The sequence below is a fragment of the Carcharhinus amblyrhynchos genome, chromosome 11 (assembly GCF_965287045.1).
Source record: "Carcharhinus amblyrhynchos chromosome 11, sCarAmb.v2.hapA, whole genome shotgun sequence".
In the NCBI taxonomy this organism is placed as follows: Eukaryota; Metazoa; Chordata; class Chondrichthyes; order Carcharhiniformes; family Carcharhinidae; genus Carcharhinus; species Carcharhinus amblyrhynchos.
This window is the reverse complement of record NC_137334.1, coordinates 12,167,817-12,194,995: the sequence shown is the minus strand read 5'-3', so window position 1 is coordinate 12,194,995 and position 27,179 is coordinate 12,167,817. Positions and strand designations below refer to the sequence as shown.

The window sequence follows — 27,179 nt, the reverse complement described above, 5'->3', positions numbered from 1 at the left end:
CGGTGGATTTGCTGCTGAAAGGATGCAAGTGGCCCTTTAAGAAAAATGTGTTGAGTCTGTGGTTGAACAAGTTAAAAGAACACCCCCCCCCACACACACACACCAAATAAAGTCCTAATAATTCCTCCAGTGATGTCAGAGACAGACTTGTAAATATTATTGATGTAGCCCGCGTGAAACCCCTCCTTTCGCCAACCTCAACTCCCCGAAGATCCCACCCATCCATAGCAGCTAATGTTATAAGAGGGTCTGCAAGAGAGAACGCATTCGTTCACTCCCTGCTTTAAGGTGTAGTGGATGAATTAGCTGGGATTCCTTACTGACCCTCTCCCTCTTCTCTCTTCTCCAATATCTCATCCCCCCTCCCTCTTTGCCAGTATCTTACCCCACTCCTTTCCAATATTGGGAGCTTAGCTTGTGGGTACTTTGAGTGAACCAGAAGGAGAGAGAAGGGGGGGCTTGGTGGGGCTGCTGGTGCCTAGAAGATGCCCCACTCCACTCTGGGGATATTCCTACTGACCCTGTCTCTGAGTGCAGTCAGTGGCCAGAGCAATTTCGATGGAAATCAAAGTAAGTCTTCAAACTTAAAAAAAAATTTTTAAAAAAACTTCTGATGTAAAACTGCTGAAACTTTTTTTTTAAAAGCTCCTCTGAGTTACTAACCTTTTCGAGTGCATGTTCAGAGCGGTTTATAACGTTTGCATGTTTGAAAAAACGGCAGGGATTTTTTAAAATTTAAATGCTTCAATCAACTTGTTTGTATAGCAGCCTCTCACCAATCGCTTGGCTGGGCGTGTTTGTTTGGGCAGCGTTTAAAGAGGCGGAAACGGACGCGATGGGCCGAACGGTCTCTTTGGGTTGCAGGATGGGTGTAATGATAGACGGTGGGGTGTACAGAACATGGGGTTAATTGGAGATGTGCCTTGGTGTATCCTGTTTGTGAGAGTTTATTTAAAACCTATTACAGTAAGTTTTCATTAAATAATAAATAAACTTTAAACTTTACTGAAAGTCCCATTCTAAACTCTCCACAACCCCTCCCTCCCCTTAACCATGTTTTAAATTTGCATGATTCTGAGGGCTATCTGAGTGGTTAGCACTGCTGCCTCACAGTGTCAGGGGCCAAGGTTTGATTCCCAGCTTGGGTCACTGTCTGTGTGGAGTCTGCATGTTCTCCCTGTGTCTGTGTGGGTTTCCTCTGGGTGCTCCGGTTTCCTCCCACAGTCCGAAAGACGTGCTGATTAGGTGCACTGGCCATGCTGAATTCTCCCTCAGTGTACCCGAACAGGCGCCAGAGTGTGGCGACTCAGGGATTTTCACAGTAACTTCATTGCAGTGTTAATGTAAGCCTTTCTTGTGACACTAATAAATATGCTTTAAACTTTACCAGAAGTCCCATTCTAGACCCCTCTACAAACCCCCCTTTTAATTTCAACCATATTTTAAATTTGCATGATTTTGAGGACCATCTGGACATCAGGTTTATGGGGAATAGGGCCTGGGTGAGTTACTCCGTCAGAGCACCAATGCAGACTCGATGAGCCGAAAGGCCTCGTTTGCACTGTAGGGATTCTATGATTTGGAGTGTTGGCTCAGGGTGGAACTCCAGAGTAACTCCAGTGCCCCGACACAGATGGGCGGAGGGGGGGGTCAGCCTTCCTGACGTTCACCTGGAAGGGGCTTTTTTCCCCCCTTCCCAGCTATTCTGAAAAGGAAATTGCTTAACTTGGAATAAGAAGGTGGAAAGATACAAAGGGAAAACCTTTGGAAACACAGAGACTCGTACACAGAATGGTTCCAGCACCAAAGGAGGCCATTCAGCCCATTGTGTTGAGAAAGTCATTCACCCAGTGCCACTATTTTCCCTGTGGTCCTGCAACTGTGTGCCACTCTGTCTGGAAGCTGTACCGTTGATTCTCCGCCAGGCTCCTGGGTAGAATGCCCCACATCCTAAACACTCACAGCGGCTGAGGAAATTTTCTCCTCCCATCCCCAATGCTTCTTTTGTTGATGAGTTTAAATTGGCCAATCTTTGTGCACAATTGGGCACAATTGCCTCTTGTGCGGCTGTGAGGGTGGGCTGCAAAGGTTGGGTCTGTTTACCTTGGGGAGTACAGCAGGCTGAGAGAGAACTTGACAGTCAAGATCCTGAGGGATGTGGATAGTGTAGATAGTGAGAAACGTAACCACTCGAGTACATCAAGAACTGCAGGGCACAGGTTCAAAATAATAGGCTAAAACAGAGGAAAAGTGATGTGAGGAGATGTTCTTTCACCCCAGAGAGTGGTTGGAGTCTCAGACGAGCTTCCTGAGAGGAGGCAGGTTCGATTGATTTGATTTATTGTTACATGTATCGGGATACAGTGAGAAATGTTGTTTCCCTCGTGCGCGTGCTATACAGACAAAACATACCTCGTTCATAGAGCACACAGGGAGAGGAGGAAAGGAGATGGTGCAGAATGTAGTGTTACAGTCACAGATAAGAAGAACATTATTAGAAAGTTTAAATGAGTGAGAGTTAAGTTTTGAGAGTGTAGAACAAGAGTTAAAGAATTCGAGGGCATGCTGGGAACAGCTCAACACAATCCGGCTGCACCTTGGATTTTGGAATTGAGGGATTCAAAATGGAATTGTATTGCTATTTAAAAAGAAAGATTACAGGCATGAGGCAGAGGAGTGGGACTGGCTAGAATGCTCTTCAGACAGACAGTGCAGACTCGATGGGCTGAGTGGCCTCCTATTGTCTGTACTGTAAGATACTCTGAGCAGATCCCTCATGATTTTGAACACCTCTGTCAGGTCTCCCCCCAACTCCCTCTCCAAGGAGAACAAGCCCTGCTCCCCTGATATAACTGAAGCTCCTTATCCAATCTAACTGAAGTCCTTCATCCCTGGAACCATTCCCATGAATCTTTTCCGGGACCCTGTCTCACGCTCATCTGGTCAGCCCGCATCCCTGAGGGCAGCATGGTGCCAGAGTGATTATCACTGCTGCCTCACAGCATCAGGGACTTGGGATCACTGTGTGTGTGAGGTCTGCATGTTCTCCCCAGATCTGCATGGGTTTCCTCTGGGTTCTCCGGTTTCCTCCCACAGTCCGAAGAATGTAGGTTTGGAGGTTTGGCCATGCTAAATTGCTCCTTAGTGTCCAAAGATGTGTAGGTTAGTTGGATTGGCCATGCTAAATTGCCCCTTGGTGTCAGGGAGATTAGCAGGGTAAATATATGGAGTTACGAGTATAGTTTTATTTCATTCAATTTATTTATTAGTGTCACAATAGGCTCACATTAACACTGCAATGGAGTTACTGTGAAAATCCCCGAGTCGCCACACTCGGAGCCTGTTCAGATACATTGAGGGAGAATTTAGCACGGCCAATGCACCCTAACCAGCACGTCTTTCGGACTGTGGGAGGAAACTGGAGCACCCGGAGGAAACTCACGCGGACACAGGGAGAACATGCAGACTCTGCACAGACAGTGACCCGAGGCCGGAATTGAGCCCAGGTCCCTGGCGCTGTGAGACAGCAGTGCCAACCACTGTGCTGCCCCACACAGGTATAGTGTCTGTGCAAGCTAGATGGGCCAAATGGCCTCTTTCTGCACATTAGTGATTCCTATTGTGTATATAATTGAGAGTTAAAGAGTTTCCCTTTTGTCAAGTTAATTTTGACGAATGTTGAGTTTTGTGACAGAACTGCCCCTTTGAAAGGGTGAAGAGTGGAGGGGTGTGAAGGTGTTCAGTTGAGTTTATGTTTGAGGCTATGGAACAGAATAGGATATTCCTGATGGATTAGTCAAGGGATAAAAGGACATTTGCAAAGAAAACAGAGAGTCGACACAAAAAAAACCATCCTGCGGATGCCGGACATGAGATATAATGAGGGAACGTGATGGAAAGCTCTGCTGGCAGGTGGAGCTGGGCAGCTACTGGGAGGAATAAATCAGCCAATTCTTGGCCATGTTGGAGGAGAGTCTTGTGGGCGTGAGGTGGGGATGGGGGGGTGGCGGTTTGGGAGTGGGAGTGGGGCGTGGGTGGCACATGGGACCCCTGCTTCGTCCGCAGCCCACCCACTCACAGAAGGTGTATTTTTAAAGTTGGGGAAATTCAGTCTCAACATTTTGGCTGGAATTTTGCCGTCCCGCCTGCTATGGGAATCGGAGTGGGCGAGGGGCGGACAATGAAAATGTCCGTTGACTTCGGGCAGGGTTTTCCAGTTTCGGGACGAGGTGAGGCTGGAAAATCCCACCTGTTTGGGGGCGGCGCGATGGCACAGTGGTTGGCACAGCGCAAGGGACCCGGGTTCGATTCCCGGCTTGGGTGACTGTGCGGAGTTTGCACATTCTGCCTGTGTGCGCATGGGTTTTCTCCGGGTGCTCCCGTTTCTGCCCACAGTCCAAAGATGTTCAGGCTAGGCGGATTGGCCATGCTAAATTAACCTTAATGTCTGGGGGACTAGATAGGGTAAATGCATGGGGTTATGGGGATAGAACCTGGGTGGGATTCTGGTCGGTGCAGGTTTGTAGGGCTGAGTGGCCTCCTTCTGCTCTGTAGGATTCTATGATTCTGTGATATTAAGTTGGTAAGCTCACCACAGGATGGTCCCGAGATGTCAACTGGTGCTATTTCACCTGGGGTCCCTGTCTTGAAGTGGGGTTCAATCCGTGTGTTCTCTCCGCAGATACTGAGTGTTTGCAGCGTTTCTCATTCTCTAATACATTTGGTCTTTTGGGAAGCGTGAGATTTTATTTTTAACACATGTTTTCTGCCCCCCAACCCGGCTCCCCATTTAGATTATTGCTCGGACAATGGGAAGGTTTACCACGTTAACCAGCAGTGGGAACGCACGTACCTGGGCCGTGTCATGATCTGTACCTGTTACGGGGCGGGTCAAGGCTGGAGCTGTGAATCGAAGCCTGACGGTAAGGCAGCTGTTACAGAGCGGGTCTGCCTGGATTACTGATAGTGAATCTCAGTGACCAGCCTTATCTCTAATGAGCAAAGTCCCTGCAGATGGAAAACAAATGTTTCCTGCATTCCTTAAACCAGCAGACATTCCCAACGTATTACAATACCAATCTGCAGCCCCAGTGTACAGTCGCAGTGTTACACAGTCCCAGTGTATTACAGTGTCACTGTCCAGTCCCAGTGTATAGTCAGTGTATTACAGTCCCAGTGTATTAGAGAACAAAGAAAATTACAGCACAGGCGCTCCAAGCCTGCACTGACCATGTTGCCCGACTGAACTGAAATCTCCTACCCTTCCGGGGAAAAGAGAACAAAGAAAATTACAAAATTACAGTCTCACTTTACAGTAACAGTAAATTACAGTCCCAGTGTACTGTCCTAGTACATTACATCCCCACTGTACCAGTGCATTACAATACCAGTATACAGTCCCAGTATTTATAGTATCTCTGCCCAGTCCCAGTGCATTTGAGTACCAAGATTCATTCCTAGTGCATTACAGTACTAGTATACTGCCCCAATGCATTATAGTACCAGTGTACTGTACTAATATATTACAATACCAGTGTACAATAACGATATATTAGAATCCAGGTGTTTTGGGATTACAGTGCATTACAGTGCCAATATATTACAGCATTACGACAGTTCCAGTGCATTATAGCTCCACTGTACAGTAATACTAGATTACTGTTCTAGGGTTCAGTCCTAGTGCATTGCAGTACCAGTGTACAGTAACTACAGTCCCAATGTACAGTAACAGTATATTACAGTCCCAGAGTAGAGTCCCAGTGCATTACAGCACTAATGTACAGTTCCGGTGCATTATGGTACCAGTATATAATAACAATGTTTTACAGTACCAAAGTGCAGTAACATTATATTACAGTACCAGTGCACAGTCCCAGTCTACTTTAGTACCACTGTATAGTTATAGCATACAGAACCAGTACCAATATAATGGGATTACAGTGCCATTGTATATTAATAGTATATTATACGAATGTGCAGTTCCAGTGTATTATGGTACCAGTGTACAGTAACAATATATTACAATACCAATATGCAGTAACAGTATATCACAGTACCAGTGCACAGCCCCAGTGTATTTTAGTACCACTGTATAGCAACAACATATTACAGAACCAGTCAGTACCAATGTAATGAGATTACATTGCATTACAGTGCCAGTGTACATTAATAGTATATACAGTACCAGTGTACAGTCGCAGTGCATTACAATACCAATTTGCAGTAGCAACATATTATAGTACATTACAATACCAGTATACAATAACAGTAAATTGCAATGCCAGTGCATAGTCTCTTTTAGTACCACTGTATAGTAACAGAATATTACAGTGCACAGTCATAGTGCATTGAAGTACTATTGTGCAGTAACAGTATATTGCAGTTCCAGCATACTGGGATTACAGTGTACTACAGTAGAGTCCCAGTGCATTACAGTAGCAATGTGCAGCTCCAGTGCATTATGGTACTAGTGTACAGGAACAATATATTACAGTACCACTGTACAGTAAAGCATATTGCAGTACCAGTGCATTGCATTAGAGTATGAGTGTACAGTAACAGTTTATTACTGTCCCTATGTACAGTCTCAGTGTGTTACAGTACCCATTATAGGACCATTAACGGTATGTTGGCACAGTGGTTAGCACTGCTGCCTCACAGCACCAGGGATCCCAGTTCGATTCCCGGTTTGGGTCTGTGTGGAGTTTGCACATTCTCCCCATGTCTGTGTGGGTTTCCCCCGGGCGCTCTGGTTTCCTCCCACACTCTGAAAGACGTGCTGGTTAGATGCATTGGCTGTGCTATATTGCCCCTTTAGTGTCAGGAGATTAGCAAGGTAAGTATGTGGGGTTATCGGGAATAGGGCCTGGGTGGGAAAGATTCGATGGCCTGTTTCTGCACTGCAGGGATTCCATTCTATGAGGACCAGATTACAGTATCCTCCACTTTGAAGCAATTGCTGAACTGTGGGTGAAATAGATCAAATTTGGTGGCTGGGGGACATGTTTGAAATCTTAGCTACAGATTTGGAGAAGGTTGGGTGTGTAGAAGCTTCATCACAAGATCCAGGCTGACTTTCTGGTGCAGCACTGAGGGTGGGGTGTGCAGCACCGGGTGGGGTGGGGTGTGCAGCACCGGGTGGGGTGGGGTGTGCAGCACCGGGTGGGGTGGGGTGTGCAGCACCGGGTGGGGTGGGGTGTGCAGCACCGGGTGGGGTGGGGTGTGCAGCACCGGGTGGGGTGGGGTGTGCAGCACCGGGTGGGGTGGGGTGTGCAGCACCAGGTGGCGGGGGGGTGCAGTATCTTTTCAGCTGGATATTAAACCAAGGTGCCATCCCTCTCAGGTGGCCATGCAATGTCCGGTGTCCGTTTGGTGCCTCTGCCAACATTCACCCCAAACCCGTCATCAGGAAAATATGGACACAATCGCATTGCCACTTGTGGGAGCTTGCTGTGCACAAATTGGCTGCTGCGATTCCCTACAGTACAGCCGCGACCACACATCGCTGGCTGTAAAAGCACCGTGCCACATTCTGGAGGGCGCTATCTAAATGCTGGCACTCTCATTTTGATGTCCTTCCACAGCGGAACAGACCAGACTCCGTACTTTCCGGCACAGCTGGTTGGCTGGATCCCAAAGTGTGGACCAAGTTGGACTCTTGGTTGGCACTCATTGGGGCCAAGTCCGCCCAGTGGGAGTGGGTGGGAGGTACCAGTGACTTCCCGTGCCCTGCAGGAGAGGGAGGAACAGAATTTGCAGTGGGGGTGAGGGGTGTGAGTGACTATCAGGGGGCAAAGGGACCTGCCAAGAGTGTGGATTTGACCGTGATGGTGTTTTGCTTTGTGCAGTTGAAGAGATATGCTACGACCAGTACACTGGCAACCGACAACGCGTTGGCGAGACTTGGGAACGTCCAAAGGATGGCATGATTTGGGACTGTACCTGTATCGGGGCTGGCCGGGGGAGGATCAGCTGTACCATTGCAAGTAAGGAGAGCGGGTGTGGAGAATTGAAGGAAATGGGTGGCAGAGTGACTGTTATCATTGTAGACATGTATCTATTCTAAACTCACAATTATTGGAAATTCCTCTTAAATATTGATTCAGTTCAGCATTGAGCTATTCCAAAACCCAGTGGACTTATTACTTTTCCACCTGCACTCCCCCCGCCAGCTTCCCCCATGGGGGAAGGAGGGAGAATCTCCCTCGTTTTACCCTCTCAATGTCAGCAGAGGTTTAATTTGGATGAAGGAGCTGGAACCAGGCCCTGTGTGTTAAAGGGAGGCTTTATTCACACTGAACCCCACAGCTCTGCGAATCTAACCCCATCACTCCTCCTAAATACACACCATCCCGCGCTCTCCTATCACACCTCAGCAACAATCTCCATACCGCAACTTTCCACAGTACCCCTGACTCCGCCCTCCCCCAATCCCTGACTCCGCCCTCCCCCAATCCCTGACTCCGCCCTCCCCCAATCCCTGACTCCGCCCTCCCCCAATCCCTGACTCCGCCCTCCCCCAATCCCTGACTCCGCCCTCCCCCAATCCCTGACTCCGCCCTCCCCCAATCCCTGACTCCGCCCTCCCCCAATCCCTGACTCCGCCCTCCCCCAATCCCTGACTCCGCCCTCCCCCAATCCCTGACTCCGCCCTCCCCCAATCCCTGACTCCGCCCTCCCCCAATCCCTGACTCCGCCCTCCCCCAATCCCTGACTCCGCCCTCCCCCAATCCCTGGCTCCGCCCTCCCCCAATCCCTGGCTCCGCCCTCCCCCAATCCCTGGCTCCGCCCTCCCCCAATCCCTGGCTCCGCCCTCCCCCAATCCCTGGCTCCGCCCTCCCCCAATCCCTGGCTCCGCCCTCCCCCAATCCCTGGCTCCGCCCTCCCCCCCACCCGAGTCCTGTCCTCACCCCTGGTCCCCCTCCCCCACCCCTGATTCTCCCCAAACAACAATTTCCCAGGTTCCTCCTTCCAATTCCTCAGACTCCTCCCTCCTGTTCTCCCGATCCTTACTTCTGTCCCTCAGAAACGTTTCCCCACATCCTTTTCCAGGGCTCCCTCTCCATTGATCTGTCCTGCTGACATTTACCAGCTGAGTGTTGGCCCCCTCAGTAATGCAGGCTATTGTACACGGTCCAGTCAGGATTGGTGGTGTATCAGTGTGATGGGATATATTAAACCCTGCTCACTCTGCCAAGACTTGCATGGGACAATTCAGAAACACTCATGGGGAATGTAAGCTTTGACGTGGAGGAATTGTTCAGGTCCTGAATATGTTCTTTAAGGACAGTTTAATACAACAAACCCATGCCGTCAGTGGGGTGGCACAGTGGTTGGCACTGCTGCTTCACAGCGCCAGTGACCCAGGTTCCATTCCCAGCTTGGGTCACTGTCTGTGTTCAGTTCGCATGTTCTCCCTGTGTCTGCCTGGGTTTCCTCCGGGTGCTCCAGTTTCCTCCTACAGTCTAAAGACGTGCTGGTTAGGTGCATTGACTCAAACAGGTGCCAGAGTGTGGCGACTAAGGGGAATTTCACAGTAACTTCATTGCAGTGTTAATGTAAGCCTTACTTGTGACTAATAATTAAACCTTTCTTTACTTTGTCTTGCTGTGTTTCACAGATCGCTGCCATGAGGGTGGTCATTCCTATAAGATTGGTGATACCTGGCGGAGACCTCACGAGACAGGTGGCCATATGTTGGAGTGTGTTTGCCTGGGCAATGGTAAAGGAGAATGGACCTGCAAGCCAATAGGTACATTACAATTAGGACTGAAACGTGGGCACACTTTCTACTCTCAGCACAATACCTCCTGGCCTTCTGTACAAAGCTATTGTTTATCATTGTATCTCCTAGTCGGATCGGTGGCAACACTGAGGTCATATTGGATTTGGGTGTGGGTTGGAATGGGCTGATATGGGGGGAGAAAACAGGTCATATAGGCTTTGCGGTAGTGCACACCATCCAAGGGAGGCCAGATGATGATTGACAGTGTCCACTCAAGGCCCATTGACCACTGCCAGTTTCCAGTGGAACACACATGACTAGGTGATGGCAACAGTGCCCTTTCGAGTCGATCCAGTTGTTGGCTATCTAATGGTCAACACTGACAGTGTTTGACAGCTGGCCATTCAGGTGGTCAACATTACCTACTGGAAACCAGTTGATCATATGACCATAAGATATAGGACCAGAATTAGGCCAATCGGCCCATCAAATCTGCTCTGCCATTCAATCATGGCTGATGTGATTCTCATCCCCATTTACCTGCCTCCCTCCCACCCATAACCCTCGATCCCCTTATTGATCAAGGACCTATCTCTGTCTTAAATGCACTCATTGACTGGTCCTCCACGGCTCCCTGTGGCAATGAGTTCCACAGATTCACCAGCCCCTGGCTGACGAAATTCCTCCTCATCTCGGTTTCAAAGGAGCGTCCCTTCACTCTGAGATTGTGCTCTCGGACCCCGGTCGCTCCCGCTTGTGGAAACATCCTCTCCATGCCCACCTCTATCTAGGCGTCTCAGTATCCTGTGATAGATCAGCATTGTTGAGCTCAGGCTAGATGGTCATGCGATGGTCAACATTGACGATGACATCATTTCTCTTGGTGGAGAATTCTAGAACCAGGGGACATAGATTCAGGGTAAGTGGCAGTCGGTGTAGGGGGGGGCATGAGGAAGAACGTTTTTATGCAGAGAATGGTTGGAGTCTGGAATACAGTACCCGAGTTGGTGGTGGGAGGCAAAGAACCTAACTTCTTTTAAAAAGTACATAGTCTGCACCTTAAGTGCTGTAAATTACAGGGCTATGGGCCGGGTGCAGGAAGGTGGGATGAGAAAGGTGGGTGTCCTTGGGCTGGCACGGACAAGATGGGCTGAATGGCCTCCCTCGGTGCTGAAACTTTTCAGTGGTTCTGTTGTGCAATGGAGCTGTATTTTTTTTGAACTGTCAGTCAGTGAAAGGCTGGTGGCAGGGCAAGATTGGGAGAATTTGAGCCATAGATCTATAGCACCATTGCTGAAGAGACAACAAGATCTAGACGGGGAAGTGGTGGGACCTGGGTTCGAATCCTGCCAAGGCAGATGGCGGAATTTGAATTTGATTAAAAAAAACCTGGAATTTAAGAATCTACTGATGAAACCATTGTCGGAAAAACCCATCTGGTTCACTAATGTCCTTTAGGGAAAGAAATCTGCTGTCCTTACCCGGTCTGGCCTATGTGTGACTCCCAGAGCCACAGCAATGTGGTTGACTCTTAACTGCCCTCTGAAATGGCCACTCAGTTCAAGGGGCAATTAGGGATGGGTAATAAATGCTGACCCAGCCAGCGACGCCCATGTCCCACTAATGAATAAAAAAAAAGACGGATGAAAAAATAACTTGCCTCAGAAACCTAACGTCACGCTTTGTTTCATTTTGCACAGCGGAAAGATGCTACGACAATGTCCAGAGGACGAGCCACGTAGTTGGAGACACCTGGGAACGGCCATACCAAGGCTGGATGACGGTGGAGTGCACGTGTCTAGGCGAAGGCAGTGGGCGGATCACCTGCAGCTCACGGAGTAGGTTTATCTTTTTGGAGGGTTTTATCAGGCCTTTGATCTGAACCTTGTATCACACCACCGAGTTCTGAAGTGGGTGTTTGTATAACTCCGCCGGCCTAATGGTGGCAATTAAGATGATTAAAGGAGTTGATGGTTGAGATAGAGAGAAACTATTTCCTTTGGTGCTGAAGCCAGAGCAGCACAGACTTCAAATTAAAATTACCAAGGGCTGGTGCCCCTTTACACAGAGGGGAGTGGAGAACTGGAACTTCCTCCCCTCAAGCCTTTAAGACTTGGATTTTTGTCTTGGGTGAGGGCTGTGGAGTTAAGATACACATCAGTCTGATCAAATGGCCAGGCAGTCCAAAAAGACACCCTTTTTGTAGTTCCCAAGGAGAAAGGAAGCACGTAAACTTGGAGATACCTTCGAGGATTGTCAGCCTGGAGGGGATTTTTCACAGATTGAGAAAGTGGTTAGCCCTGCTGCCTCACGGCGCCAGGGACCCGGGTTCGATTCCCGGCCTCGGGTCACTGTCTGTGTGGAGTTTGCACATTCTCTCCGCGTCTGCGTGGGTTTCCTCCGGGTTTGCTCCGGTTTCCTCCCACGGTCCAAAGATGTGCGGGTTAGGGTGTTTGGCCTAGTTGGGGGGGGGGGTGGTGGGCAGCAGTGTAAATCTGTGGGGTTACGGGAATGGGACTGGGTGTGATTGTGATCAGTGCAGGATCGATGGACCGAATGGCCTCTGTCTGCACTGTTGGGTGCTGTGATTGGCAGCGTGGTGGGGTGGAGTCTTGGAAGGACACTTGGAGAGGAATAGGAGAATTTTAAAGCTGGGGCGTTGCATAGTGGGGAGTAGATATCAGTCAGTGAGCACAGTGGTGTGGGGGGGGGGTGGGAGGCGGACTGGAAGGCGGACTGGATCTAGTTGCCAGTTGGAACATGAGCCTCAAGGATTCGGAGGTTTACAGACAGTAAACTTTGGGGAACTATTTCGATGGAACAGTGAAATCTTGAGGTACCAAAGGCATGGATAAGGTTTTCACAGCAGATGAGATGAAGGTTTGACCTAGGGAAGTCTTGATGCACCCATACGTTGGTGAGACTGCGCTGTGAGTATTGTGTAGTTTTGGTCTCCTAACTTTAGCTATGAAGAGACATTGGATACACTGGGGTTTTCCTTGGAGCAGAGGGGACTGAGGAGGGGACTGATTGAGATGGCCAATGTCTATTTAATTTCCTAATTAGTCGCTGACTGACGTTTTTGTGATGCATGTACTAGGACACCCAGGTCCCTCTGCACTGTTCTTTCCCCATTTAAATAATACTCCGCTTTTCCGCTCCTCTGACCAATTGTTGAAGGGCTTTGGACAGGGAAAGGCACTTAAAGGTTTTTGGTCATCAGTCCTAATTTCTTGCTAAGTGTCTCAGGGTTCAGAGTTTTCTCCGTAAAGTTCCTTTTGTGCCATCTAAGGGACTATATAGATGAAGTGAGGCGTGTCCAGTGTGGGGAATGTGGTCACAGTTATCTCCCTTTCCCTGTCTGGTACAGATCGGTGCAATGATCAGGACACCAGGACATCCTACAGGATCGGAGACACCTGGAATAAGAAGGACAACCGAGGAAATACACTTCACTGTACCTGTCAAGGCAATGGTCGCGGGCAGTGGGAGTGCGAACATTATGAATCGATAGTGGACATCGGTAAGTGTGGAGGACCGGCCTTCAGTGTAAAATGTGCAGGGGCAGTGTCGAGAACCCCTTCTGGGTGCGTCTGGGATATTGGCATTCTACCAAGTGTCACCATTGCGACTCGAGCAATCCTGCAGAAAGGAGTGCATGTGTGCTTGAGTGGGTAGGCCTGAAGCCTGCCCAACATTAGGCCTCATTATTGTCAAGGGGGCAAACTGGGGGTCACCCAGCGGGTGATTCTCAGGCCAGTTTCAGAGAAGGAGGAGGCTTTGAACATCTGGCTACAGTGTTGGGTCAGGGGATGGGGTGGGGGGGGGGGGGGGAGAGGTGACAGGATGATGTGTTGAGGGGGTGGGGGGGGGGTTCCTTGTGGGCTGGCAGGAGTTTGGGTGGGTCTGCAATGGCCATGCTCAGTGGGGACCTCGAGTTGGCCAAGGAGCCCTCGTCAGTGTAAGTATATTTTTAAAATCTTCTTTTTAAGGATCCAGCTCACTTTGTCCAGAAAGCGCCATGGTGTTTTTTTTTTCAAAAAATAAACCCATTCTGAAGCTGGGGGGAAGGCGATCATGGGTAAGAATATTGGACGTGGCTGCCGGTGAATTCAGACGGATGGATAAACAGGACGGGCGATGTGAAGGGCTCCTTATTACACCTTGACCAAACTCCCAGCTGCCCCTTTGTGCTGAAGGACCCGACGGAAGCTCGGCGCGGAAGGTAACCGGTCATCCCGACGGCTGAAAATGAGTGAGACGCCGTCCTTCTTGAAGGAATGGACGGTTTTATCCCTCCGTTTAACGCTGAGCTCAGCCTGGGCGTGTTATCAAAGCAAAGGAAATATTTGGGGCGAGATTTTCTCATTGCACTCGCCCCAAAATTTCGAAACCGCCCCCTCCCCCCCTCCCCCCCCACTCCCCCCCCCCCCCACACACACACACACACACACACACCGACAGCAACAGACCTGGGCACGGTCTGCTGACCACCACAGTGGGCGGGACAGGAAAAACAACCCCCCCCCCGACCCCCCACCCCCCCAGTAACCATTCTCTAAAAGAAAACTCGATCCCTTCTTTTCAGATCGTGACCGTCACTTACCAGGCCGTGTGCAGCCTGTGGCTCACGTCATGAAACAGTGCATCAGTGACAGTGGGACCTTCTACAGTGAAGGGATGAAGTGGTTCATGAAGCAAGGGAACACCCGGATGTTATGCACCTGCCTGGGTAATGGAGTCAGCTGCAAAGAGTTGCGTAAGTATTGAGCGCCTTGGCCCTCTGCGACCGGTAGCGACGCAAGTTCGGCAAAAACAAACGTCAGAACTCTCCTGGCAGCTGTTGTCCGTCATGGAATGCTTACCATACCGACAACGGGGAGGCGATGGCCTGGTGGTATTGTCGCTAGACCGTTCAACCAAAGTCAGCTAACGTTCCGGGGGGCCCCGGTTCGAATCCCACCACGGCAGGTGGTGGAATTTTAAAAAAAAAGAATCTAGAATTAAGAATTCACTGACGGCCGTGAAACCGTTGTCGGATCTGGTCCGCTAATGCCCTTTAGGGAAGGAAATCTGCCGTCCTTACCCCGGTCTGGCCTACGTGTGACTCCCAGAGCCACAGCGATGTGGTTGACTATCAACTGCCTTCCCAGGGTAACTGGGGATGGACAATGAATGCTGGCCCAGCCAGCGACACCCATGTCCCATGAATGAATAGAAAAGAATTTCTGGTTAATTTACACTGTTACAGTGGCATGGCTGACCAGATTTGGAGGGGATATGCTGGCGTTGGACTGGGATAAACACAGTAAAAAGTCTGACAACACCAGGTTTAATTAATTTATTTGATAGTAAATTCACAAGCTTTCGAGGTTAAGCTCTTCTTCACCTACAGTCTCCCGACGGGTCCACATGGGTGACAATTATCCAGAGGCAAGACTATTGCTCCCTGTCTTGTTTCCAGTGGCCTCAGGTGATATTCCCCCTCCCACCCCCACGATCCTGGCAGCATGTTTGGCAGCGGCGGAGACAGAGGGTCCCACCCCCCACCCTCTGTCCTGCCACCGTCAACACATTTTCCCATTGTTCTTGACCCCATTTCCCCACCCCCCCCCCCCTCACGTGTGGCTGGCAGCAGCGGATGGGAAATCCTGCCCTCAACTCACTTTCTCACACTAAGCGTGATGGGCGCTGGGTGACTCAGTATAGGCAGCATTCTTACCAGGAGGCCATGGGTTCGAACCCCACTCTGGGGACCTGCGCGCTGAGTCTGCGCTGAGGGAGTGCTGGAATGTCAGGGGGTACTGTCTGTGCTGAGGGAGTGCTGGAATGTCAGGGGGTACTGTCTGCGCTGAGGGAGTGCTGGAATGTCAGGGGGTACTGTCTGAGCTGAGGGAGTGCTGGAATGTCAGGGGGTACTGTCTGAGCTGAGGGAGTGCTGGAATGTCAGGGGGTACTGTCTGTGCTGAGGGAGTGCTGGAATGTCAGGGGGTACTGTCTGCACTGAGGGAGTGCTGGAATGTCAGGGGGTACTGTCTGAGCTGAGGGAGTGCTGGAATGTCAGGGGGTACTGTCTGCACTGAGGGAGTGCTGGAATGTCAGGGGGTACTGTCTGCGCTGAGGGAGTGCTGGAATGTCAGGGGGTACGGTCTGAGCTGAGGGAGTGCTGGAATGTGAGGGGGTACTGTCTGCGCTGAGGGAGTGCTGGAATGTCAGGGGGTACTGTCTGCGCTGAGGGAGTGCTGGAATGTCAGGGGGTACTGTCTGAGCTGAGGGAGTGCTGGAATGTCAGGGGGTACTGTCTGCACTGAGGGAGTGCTGGAATGTCAGGGGGTACTGTCTGAGCTGAGGGAGTGCTGGAATGTCAGGGGGTACTGTCTGAGCTGAGGGAGTGCTGGAATGTCAGGGGGTACTGTCTGAGCTGAGGGAGTGCTGGAATGTCAGGGGGTATTGTCTGCGCTGAGGGAGTGCTGGAATGTCTGGGGGTACTGTCTGAGCTGAGGGAGTGCTGGAATGTCAGGGGGTACTGTCTGCGCTGAGGGAGTGCTGGAATGTCAGGGGGTACTGTCTGCGCTGAGGGAGTGCTGGAATGTCAGGGGGTACTGTCTGAGCTGAGGGAGTGCTGGAATGTCAGGGGGTACTGTCTGCGCTGAGGGAGTGCTGGAATGTCAGGGGGTACTGTCTGAGCTGAGGGAGTGCTGGAATGTCAGGGGGTACTGTCTGCGCAGAGGGAGTGCTGGAATGTCAGGGGGTACTGTCTGCGCTGAGGGAGTGCTGGAATGTCAGGGGGTACTGTCTGCGCTGAGGGAGTGCTGGAATGTCAGGGGGTACTGTCTGCACTGAGGGAGTGCTGGAATGTCAGGGGGTACTGTCTGCGCTGAGGGAGTGCTGGAATGTCAGGGGGTACTGTCTGAGCTGAGGGAGTGCTGGAATGTCAGGGGGTACTGTCTGCGCTGAGGGAGTGCTGGAATGTCAGGGGGTACTGTCTGAGCTGAGGGAGTGCTGGAATGTCAGGGGGTACTGTCTGCACTGAGGGAGTGCTGGAATGTCAGGGGGTACTGTCTGCACTGAGGGAGTGCTGGAATGTCAGGGGGTACTGTCTGCGCTGAGGGAGTGCTGGAATGTCAGGGGTACTGTCTGAGCTGAGGGAGTGCTGGAATGTCAGGGGGTACTGTCTGAGCTGAGGGAGTGCTGGAATGTCAGGGGGTACTGTCTGCGCAGAGGGAGTGCTGGAATGTCAGGGGGTACTGTCTGAGCTGAGGGAGTGCTGGAATGTCAGGGGGTACTGTCTGCACTGAGGGAGTGCTGGAATGTCAGGGGGTACTGTCTGAGCTGAGGGAGTGCTGGAATGTCAGGGGGTACTGTCTGAGCTGAGGGAGTGCTGGAATGTCAGGGGGTACTGTCTGCGCTGAGGGAGTGCTGGAATGTCAGGGGGTACTGTCTGCGCTGAGGGAGTGCTGGAATGTCAGGGGGTACTGTCTGAGCTGAGGGAGTGCTGGAATGTCAGGGGGTACTGTCTGAGCTGAGGGAGTGCTGGAATGTCAGGGGGTATTGTCTGCGCTGAGGGAGTGCTGGAATGTCAGGGGGTACTGTCTGAGCTGAGGGAGTGCTGGAATGTCAGGGGGTACTGTCTGCGCTGAGGGAGTGCTGGAATGTCAGGGGGTACTGTCTGAGCTGAGGGAGTGCTGGAATGTCAGGGGGTACTGTCTGCGCAGAGGGAGTGCTGGAATGTCAGGGGGTACTGTCTGCACTGAGGGAGTGCTGGAATGTCAGGGGGTACTGTCTGCACTGAGGGAGTGCTGGAATGTCAGGGGGTACTGTCTGCACTGAGGGAGTGCTGGAATGTCAGGGGGTACTGTCTGAGCTGAGGGAGTGCTGGAATGTCAGGGGGTACTGTCTGCACTGAGGGAGTGCTGGAATGTCAGGGGGTACTGTCTGAGCTGAGGGAGTGCTGGAATGTCAGGGGGTACTGTCTGCACTGAGGGAGTGCTGGAATGTCAGGGGGTACTGTCTGCGCTGAGGGAGTGCTGGAATGTCAGGGGGTACTGTCTGAGCTGAGGGAGTGCTGGAATGTCAGGGGGTACTGTCTGCGCAGAGGGAGTGCTGGAATGTCAGGGGTACTGTCTGCACTGAGGGAGTGCTGGAATGTCAGGGGGTACTGTCTGAGCTGAGGGAGTGCTGGAATGTCAGGGGGTACTGTCTGCACTGAGGGAGTGCTGGAATGTCAGGGGGTACTGTCTGAGCTGAGGGAGTGCTGGAATGTCAGGGGGTACTGTCTGCACTGAGGGAGTGCTGGAATGTCAGGGGGTACTGTCTGCGCTGAGGGAGTGCTGGAATGTCAGGGGGTACTGTCTGCGCAGAGGGAGTGCTGGAATGTCAGGGGGTACTGTCTGCACTGAGGGAGTGCTGGAATGTCAGGGGGTACTGTCTGAGCTGAGGGAGTGCTGGAATGTCAGGGGGTACTGTCTGCACTGAGGGAGTGCTGGAATGTCAGGGGGTACTGTCTGAGCTGAGGGAGTGCTGGAATGTCAGGGGGTACTGTCTGCACTGAGGGAGTGCTGGAATGTCAGGGGGTACTGTCTGAGGCTGAGGGAGTGCTGGAATGTCAGGGGGTACTGTCTGCGCTGAGGGAGTGCTGGAATGTCAGGGGGTACTGTCTGAGCTGAGGGAGTGCTGGAATGTCAGGGGGTACTGTCTGCACTGAGGGAGTGCTGGAATGTCAGGGGGTACTGTCTGAGCTGAGGGAGTGCTGGAATGTCAGGGGGTACTGTCTGCGCTGAGGGAGTGCTGGAATGTCAGGGGGTACTGTCTGAGCTGAGGGAGTGCTGGAATGTCAGGGGGTACTGTCTGCGCTGAGGGAGTGCTGGAATGTCAGGGGGTACTGTCTGCGCTGAGGGAGTGCTGGAATGTCAGGGGGTACTGTCTGCGCTGAGGGAGTGCTGGAATGTCAGGGGGTACTGTCTGCGCTGAGGGAGTGCTGGAATGTCAGGGGGTACTGTCTGCGCTGAGGGAGTGCTGGAATGTCAGGGGGTACTGTCTGCGCTGAGGGAGTGCTGGAATGTCAGGGGGTACTGTCTCAGCTGAGGGAGTGCTGGAATGTCAGGGGGTACTGTCTGCACTGAGGGAGTGCTGGAATGTCAGGGGGTACTGTCTGCGCTGAGGGAGTGCTGGAATGTCAGGGGGTACTGTCTGCGCTGAGGGAGTGCTGGAATGTCAGGGGGTACTGTCTGAGCTGAGGGAGTGCTGGAATGTCAGGGGGTACTGTCTGCACTGAGGGAGTGCTGGAATGTCAGGGGGTACTGTCTGCACTGAGGGAGTGCTGCTCTGACGCTGTGTCTGCCTTGCCGGGGAGCTATAAATTCTCCCATTGTTTTGAAGAGTTTTCCATGGTGTTCTAACTAACATTGTGAAACTCCAGGTATATTATTAACTCAAACTCCCAGGTGCACTATGAAAGCCAGACTAGACCCCAACAGTTTTCTCATTTTGATATGAATGTGAGGATAGGATGTGTCACTCGAGGCACAATTCTACTGACAAACTAGGGAGCTTTTACCAAAAACTTTATTTAACAACCGAGTTTAACTATAACAAATAAATTAGCTTAACTTTTAACAATGGAGCAATATTTAAACATGGCAAGATACAATTCTTGCCTGCTAACCTATCACTATTCTAATCAAGCAATATTTCTCTCATAAACTTAAACCTCTCTTTAAAATTGGGTAACAAATCACAGGCATACTTACTTTGACTTGGGTTAACAGTCTCGGATCTTTCAGAAAGCCTCTGGAGACAGAGAGAGAGAGACAAAGAGACACTTCTTTCTTCCATCAGCTCCAGACAGCAATGGCTTTTTATCTTAAGATGAAAATGAAACTGTTTTTCCTGCAAGCTTACAAGCTTAGCTCTTCTTATAAACCACATGACTCTGTCCCTGTCAATCAGCCTAATCAAAAACTCACATGACTGTAATCTAAAATCCCAAGAGAACATAAGTAAACAGAAGGTCCATTAAACCTATAAAGTAACACATTCTGAGCTAAAATCAGTCAATCTCCTGCATTCTCAGCATTTGAACTGCATGTTTTCCCAGACAAAGCGATCTTGTAACAAAACACTATATCTTAAAGCACCCCCATCTTAAACATAAAATATAGCAAAGTAGCTCAGTGCCATCACTATATCTGTGGCACAGTGGTTAGCGTTGCTGCCTCACAGCACCAGGGACCCGAGTTCAATTCCCATCTCGGGTCATTGTCTGTGAAGAATCTGCACATTCTCCCCATGTCTGCCTGGGTTTCCTCCGGGTGCTCCGGTTTCCTCCCACAGTCCGAAAGATGTGTGGGTTAGGTTGTTTGGCCGTGATAAATTGCCCCTTAGTGTCAGGGGATTAGCTAGGATAAATGTGTGGTGTTATAGAGATGGGGCCTGGGTGGGATTGCAGTCGGTGCAGACTCGAGGGGTTGAACCGTAGGGATTGTGTGATGTCAGTCTACATGATGACAGTCCTGTAAGGGATGTGCTGAGGTTGTGAAAGGTGTTACGGAGTTATAAGTCTGTTGTTTTTGTGTTAATCAGCCATGCAGACATACGGAGGGAATTCCAATGGCCAGCCTTGTAAATTTCCATTCACATTCACCGGAAAGACCTACGAATCCTGCACGACCGATGGACGGAACGACGGCACGCTCTGGTGCAGTACGACCAAAGACTTTGACAAGGATCGTTCTTACTCCTTCTGCAATCAGTTCGTGCGTAAGTTCCCATGCCGTTTCCCCCCCCCGAAGCTAATCTCCCGCGACTGCTACCTCATCGGGAAGTTTCGAAACTCAACCGCTAAGTGCGCTTTGCACCCACCCAGGTCCAGTGGTCGGGAGGTCCCCGAAGCTGTCCCATCACCCCATCAGAGGCCCGGCTTTCCCAGGGCGTCAGCCGGTCCCGATCCCTCTGGGAGGGAGACTTGCCTGAGTACCTTTAGGGTAATCTGCACGTGTGCAGTCCCAGAATGGCCATTACAGGGAGCAGCAGCGCTCCCCCCCACCCCCCCGGAGAGCTTTTGACGGGTGAGGTGGGGGAGGTCTGGTGGCTAGGGGGTCAGGGGGAACCCAGCCTGCGCCTGCAGCTGCTTTCTCAGCACAACAGTGGTCCAGAACGGCAGAGAGCTGAGGTGAGAGGAAGATTCCGGAAGGCCTGAATGTGAGTAATGCCCAGGGATGACCACAGGAGGTCAGGACTGTCCCGGGGGAGGAGGGGTGGATTTGACAGGACCAGGGGGGGGGGCTGGGGGGTGAGGGGGGTGGCGGGCAGTAGCCTGAGAAGGAAGAATATCCCAGCAGGACTACTGAGGAGAGGAGGGAGAACCCTGGCAGGGCCATAACGGGGAGGAGGGATCTGGGGAGAGGATGAGTGGGGTGTCTGGGCAGGTCCCAGACTGGAAGAACCCGGACGGGCCCAGGATGGAGGGGAAGGGGGTGAGGAAGGGGGGTACACAGAGAGGCCCAGGATGGAGGGGAAGGGGGTACACAGAGAGGCCCAGGATGGTGAGGAAGGGGGTACACAGAGAGGCCCAGGATGGAGGGGAAGGGGGTACACAGAGAGGCCCAGGATGGTGAGGAAGGGGGTACACAGAGAGGCCCAGGGTGGAGGGGAAGGGGGTACACAGAGAGGCCCAGGATGGAGGGGAAGGGGGTGAGGAAGGGGGTACACAGAGAGGCCCAGGATGGTGAGGAAGGGGGTACACAGAGAGGCCCAGGATGGAGGGGAAGGGGGTACACAGAGAGGCCCAGGATGGAGGGGAAGGGGGTACACAGAGAGGCCCAGGGTGGAGGGGAAGGGGGTACACAGAGAGGCCCAGGATGGTGAGGAAGGGGGTACACAGAGAGGCCCAGGATGGTGAGGAAGGGGGTACACAGAGAGGCCCAGGATGGTGAGGAAGGGGGTACACAGAGAGGCCCAGGATGGTGAGGAAGGGGGTACACAGAGAGGCCCAGGATGGTGAGGAAGGAGGTACACAGAGAGGCCCAGGATGGTGAGGAAGGGGGTACACAGAGAGGCCCAGGATGGAGGGGAAGGGGGTACACAGAGAGGCCCAGGATGGTGAGGAAGGGGGTACACAGAGAGGCCCAGGATGGAGGGGAAGGGGGTACACAGAGAGGCCCAGGATGGAGGGGAAGGGGGTATACACAGAGGCCGAGGATGGAGGGGCAGTGGGTGAGGGGGTGAGGGCCTGACACCTCTTCCTCCTCAATGAGAACCGTCTCACAGGTGAAAACTATCCTCCTGGCCACCAGTCCGGGGCAGCGATAGTAAGAGTGGATTCCAGGATGAATTATTGGAAAGGACAGCGAGGGGATGTAATGAGAATGATTTAGCTGGTATTCGGCCAGCTTGATTTGATAACACAGGAATGGCAGGCACACCGCTCTCAACAAATCCCTTTTCCTCAGCCTGGTTCTAGGCCTGAGGCCTACATTTGTTAAATTGACCCCTTAGCCCTTTTTTACGGAGCAGGTCTCAATGACTTAACAACGTTCCATAAATACCAGAGCAGCTGATAACAACCTGCATGAGACACGCTGTGTAATATTGACTCTTTTACAGAGATTCCATCAGCCGGGTGCAGTACCGGATATTACTGGCACGTTGGCTGTTAAATAAGGGGCTAAGGAATAGGGTGGGGGGGTGGAAGATGGAAATCTGTTTGAGGCCTTTGTATCTATCCTCAGTAAATGTCAATAACTGACGTTCTCTTTTCCTTCCTTATTTTGTTTGTATTCCATGGTGTCATTAGTCGATTACATTCAGAGTCGCGGGGGTAACTCCAATGGTGCCCTATGTCACTTCCCCTTCCTGTACAACATGCTGAACTACACCGAGTGCACGTCCGATGGGAGGCGGGACAACATGAAGTGGTGCGGGACGACGCCCAACTACGACGCCGATGGGAAGTTTGGCTTCTGTCCAATGGCAGGTACGGCTCAGAGCTTCTTCCCCGAGGCCTTCTCACCGGAGAATCCCGACGAGTGCAGGAGGAGGCCCATTCGGCCCATCGAGCCTGTGCCCGCCCTCTGAGAGGGCGTGTCTGCCCAGCGCTGAGACTGCCCAGTCTCCAGCGTCAAAATGTTGTTTGATTGGCCGCTCAGGCTGTCTAACCAGGGCAGGCTTGAAGGCCTGAATAAACGAAGGAGCAGTGCTCCGAAAGCTCGTGGTTCCAGATAAAACTGTTGGGACTTTACCCTGGTGTTGTGTGACTTCTTACTGTGCCCAACCCTGTCCAACGCCGGCATCTCCACACCATGGCTCTCCAAGCGTAATTAGGGATGAGAAAGTGATGGCGGCCTAGCCAGCGCTGTCCATATACCCTATCAAGCGGTCCACCATCATCTGCCCTGTCACAAAGCTCTTAGTAGGCCTGTCAGCCGTTCTTCCCTAACAAAGGTCCGTCACTCACATCCCTCCCCACAGCTTTCTGTGGGGGTGGGGGGAGAGCTCTCGATTTCCGCTCTGTGAAGAAGTGCTTCCTGATGCCAACGGCCTACTCCATTATGCCCCCCGTACTTTGGACTTGCCCCATCAGAGGGAAGTTTCTCTGCATAAAATCATGCAGTCAGGTCACCTCCTTCTGTACGCAAACAAGTACGCTTAAAGAAATCTCACACACATCGAGCTGCAATACCCCAGCTGTTCTGTACAGAAATACTGTAAGGAATGTGTCAGTACCCTTCTCGGGTGTGACACGGAGGGGATGCACATCGGAACATTGTCTTTACCTTCTGATTTTTGTCAGTGCTAATCCTTTGGCTCTGCCTACCACTCACTCTGCTACTTTTCTCCCGTCACCTCTCCCCAGAGCACGAGGAGGTTTGCACCAATTCGGAAGGGGTTATGTACCACGTTGGAGACCAGTGGGACAAGCGTCACGAGCTGGGTCACATGATGAGGTGCACGTGTAACGGGAATGGCCGCGGCGAGTGGACTTGCATTGCCCATGCTCAGCTGCGAGGTGACCCATCAATACACTCCTATCACATTCTCTTTCACAGGCTGAGAGATCACTGCAGTCAGTAATGGGGCTTGGAAAGTCTTCACACTGGGAGTGTGTGTGCCTGACTGCGTTTGTGCATGTGTACCCGTCTCTGTCTCTCCCTCTGCCTTTCTCTCTCTCACTCTGCCTCTCGTTCTCTGTCTGTCTGTCTTTCCCTCTCCCTGCTCTCTCATCAACCTCTCTCCCTTTCTCATTCTCTCCCTCTCTGTCTCTCACTCACTTTCTCTCTGGAACGTTCTGCCTCTCTTTGTGTGTGTCTCTCTCTGTCTCTCTTCCAATCTCTCTTTCTCTCTCATTCTTTCTCTCTCTCTCCCTTTCTCACTCACAGTCTTTCTCTCTCACTCTCTTTCTCATTCTCCCTTTCTCATTCTCTCCCTTTCTTACTCTTTCACTCTCTCTTCCTTTCTCTCTCGCTCACTTCCTCTCTTTCTCAGTCTCTATTGCTCACTGTCTGCTCGCGCTCGCTCTTTTTCTCTCTTTCTTTCCCTCCCTTTTTGTCTTTCCAGCTTTGTATCTCATGGTGTGTGTGAGTCTGTATTTCTCTGCCTCTTTCTCTTCCTGTTACCTGCCCGGGGTCGGAGTGACTGCCAGTGGAAGCAGTGGGGGAGAGGTTAATGAGATTACAGATAATGTGTCCTGTTTCAGAGGCAGGTCTGAAAGTTGTAAAACGCGTGTGGCCATTCACAGAGGAGTTAAATAATATCGACCATCCAGGCATGCCACAGCAAGCACTATGTCGTTTCTAGGAGAGTTACGTTGGAGACTGCACCAAATGAAAATCAACCAGTAATCCTGGAGGCATCCTGGCCTTCGTAGCGAGGGGGATAGAATATAAAAGTAGGGAGGTCTTGCTGCAGCTGTACAGGGCACTGGTGAAGTTGCAGCTGGAGTACTGTGTGCAGTTTTGGTCACCACACTTGCACAAGGATATTTTGGTCTTGGAGGGAGTGCAGAGGAGGTTTACTAGGCTGATACTGGAGTTGAGGGGGTTGAACTATGAGGAGAGGCTGAATAAACTAGGCTTGTACTCGTTAGAGTTTAGAAGAATGAGGGGAGATCTCATTGAGACGTATAAGATGATGAATGGGATGGATAGGATAGAGGTGGAGAGGCTCTCCCCGCTCAGAAAGGACAGTAGGACTAGGGGGCACAGCCTCAAGATAAAGAGGGGGGGCGGTTTAGAACGGAGTTGAGGAGGAACTTCTTCACTCAAAGGGTGGTGAATCTCTGGAATTCTCTGCCCGTTGAAGTGGTGGAGGCTGCCTCGCTAAATATTTTTAAGACGCGGGTTGATGGGTTTTTGATAAGAGAGGGGATTAAGGGTTATGGGGAGAGGGCGGGAATGTGGAACTGAGCCACGACAGATCAGCCATGATCTTATTGAATGGCGGGGCAGGCTCAAGGGGCTAGATGGCCTACTCCTCCTATTTCTTATGTTCTTATGCTCGTAACTAATACTGAGGAGAACAGGACAGAGTACAATGTGATGCAGAATGAGTCACTGTCCAAGGAAATTGACCAGTGTGAGGGGTTACATTTTAGAAGAATGAGGAGGCTGAAGAGGTTTCAGATAATGAAAGTCTAAATCAGGGAGAAGCTAAGGGGTACAGATCCACAAATTACCTACAAGTAGCCACGCAGGTTAACAAGGCTGCAAAAATAAAAAGCAAATCAAACTTCCAGTTCATTTCTAAATCAACAGGAACAAAAGGAGAGAAATCAGGGAGAAAACTGTAAGCAAATGAGGTTAATTGAAACCAAAAGAGAAAATGCTGGAAAATCTCAGCGGGTCTGGCAGCCTCTGTAAGGAGAGAAAAGAGCTAATGTTTCGAGTCCAGATAACCCATTGTCAAAGCTGGCTCAGGTTAGGTTAATCGAAGCTTGATAGACCAGGCTTGGTGAACAGGAACACTGAGGTTTTAATTCATGACAAATCCAGCAGTCGGGGCAGTTTAACTTTGCAAAGGAAAGGGCTGATAGTAGGTGACATGAGGGAATTCTTTCTGGGGATCTTTGGGTACTTAGTCACAGATCTGAAATCAGCAGAGCAGGCGAATTGGATAGTCAAGAAAGCATATGGGACATTGCTTTGATCAGTTACAGTAAAAAGTCTCCCAACACCAGATTACAGTCCAACAGGTTTATTTGGAGTCACGAGCTTTCAGAGTGCTGCTCCTTCATCATGAAGGAGCAGTGCTCCAAAGGCTTGTGATTCCAAATAAACCTGTTGGACTGTAATCTGGTGTTGGGAGACTTCTTATAGTGCCCACCCCAGTCCAACACCGGCATCTCCATGTCATGTTTATCAGTCATGGTATAGAGTATAAGAGCAGGGAGGTTATGTTGGAGTTGTACAGAGTGTTGGTTAGGCCACAGCTGGAGCACTGTGTGCAGTTCTGCTCACCTCACTATAGGAAGGATTACACCAGAGGGGGTGCAGGGGGGATTCACCAGGATGTCACTGGGATGGAGTGTTTGAGATACAAGGAGAGACTGGGTAGGCTTGGATTGTTTCCTCTAGAGCAGAGGAGGCTGAGGGGGGACATGAGTGAGGTGTATAAGATTGAGGAGTGTGGACAGGGAGAGTAGGCAGCAGCTGTTCCTCTTGGTTGAGGGGGTCAGTCACGAGGGGGCATAGTTTTAGGGTGAGGGGCGGGAGATTCAGAGGGGATTTGAGAGAAAGAATTTACTCAGAGGGTAGTGGGAATCTGGAATGCACGGCCTGGGAAGGTAGTGGAGGCCGGAAGCCTTACAACCTTTAAATAAATACTTGGATGAGTACTTGAAATATCACAACGTTCAAGGATAAGGGACCAGTGCAGGAAAATGGGATTAGCGCGACTTTAGTGGTAGATGCAGGTTAGACGGGCCAAAGGGCCTTTCCTGAGCTTGTATCTCTCTATTCTGAGAGGGGGAGAGGCGGAAGAGATGTGTGGGGAGCTCCGAACGAGAGAACATTCTCAGATAAATCTGCTGGAGAATTCAGAGGAAAATTCGTCTCCCCCAGGGGCCGGTTGGAATGTGGAACTCGTGGAGTTGGTGAGTTGAATCGGAGTGAGTGCTTTTTTAGGGGAAAGCCGGATATCTACCTGAGAATGGAGTCCGAGGATGTACGGATGGAGTTAGGTGGAGCCATGTGGAAGGATGTTTCTTTGGGGCGTAGACACCAGGAAATAGCAGCTGGGCGGCGGGGCCTGTCTCTGTAGATGTCAATGTGACCACCTCCCCAGGAACCTCCCTCTCCCCTTTGTGCCCACAGATCAGTGTTTGGTGGATGGGAGGACGTATGATGTGCACCAAACCTTCTACAAGCAACATGCCGAGGGTCACCAGATGAACTGCACCTGCTTCGGACAAGGCCGGGGTCGCTGGAAGTGCGATGCCATTGGTGAGTTGACACGCTGTTTT

At 51.3% G+C, this 27,179-nt stretch overlaps 1 protein-coding gene across 1 annotated transcript in view; it reads left to right on the top strand.

Annotated features, from left to right (window-relative positions):
• Positions 1 to 479: 479 nt before the first annotated feature.
• Positions 480 to 27,179, top strand: part of LOC145349795 (fibronectin-like) — a 118,336-nt gene continuing 91,636 nt past the window's right edge. The window contains exons 1-11 of the mRNA XM_080198340.1: positions 480 to 570; positions 4,794 to 4,922; positions 7,848 to 7,985; positions 9,620 to 9,751; positions 11,425 to 11,562; positions 13,095 to 13,247; positions 14,313 to 14,483; positions 20,306 to 20,482; positions 22,518 to 22,697; positions 23,577 to 23,729; positions 27,031 to 27,159. Coding sequence (XP_080054466.1) covers positions 486 to 570; positions 4,794 to 4,922; positions 7,848 to 7,985; positions 9,620 to 9,751; positions 11,425 to 11,562; positions 13,095 to 13,247; positions 14,313 to 14,483; positions 20,306 to 20,482; positions 22,518 to 22,697; positions 23,577 to 23,729; positions 27,031 to 27,159 — 1,585 coding nt within the window. The 5' untranslated portion in view covers positions 480 to 485. The remainder of the gene's footprint in view (positions 571 to 4,793; positions 4,923 to 7,847; positions 7,986 to 9,619; positions 9,752 to 11,424; positions 11,563 to 13,094; positions 13,248 to 14,312; positions 14,484 to 20,305; positions 20,483 to 22,517; positions 22,698 to 23,576; positions 23,730 to 27,030; positions 27,160 to 27,179) is intronic.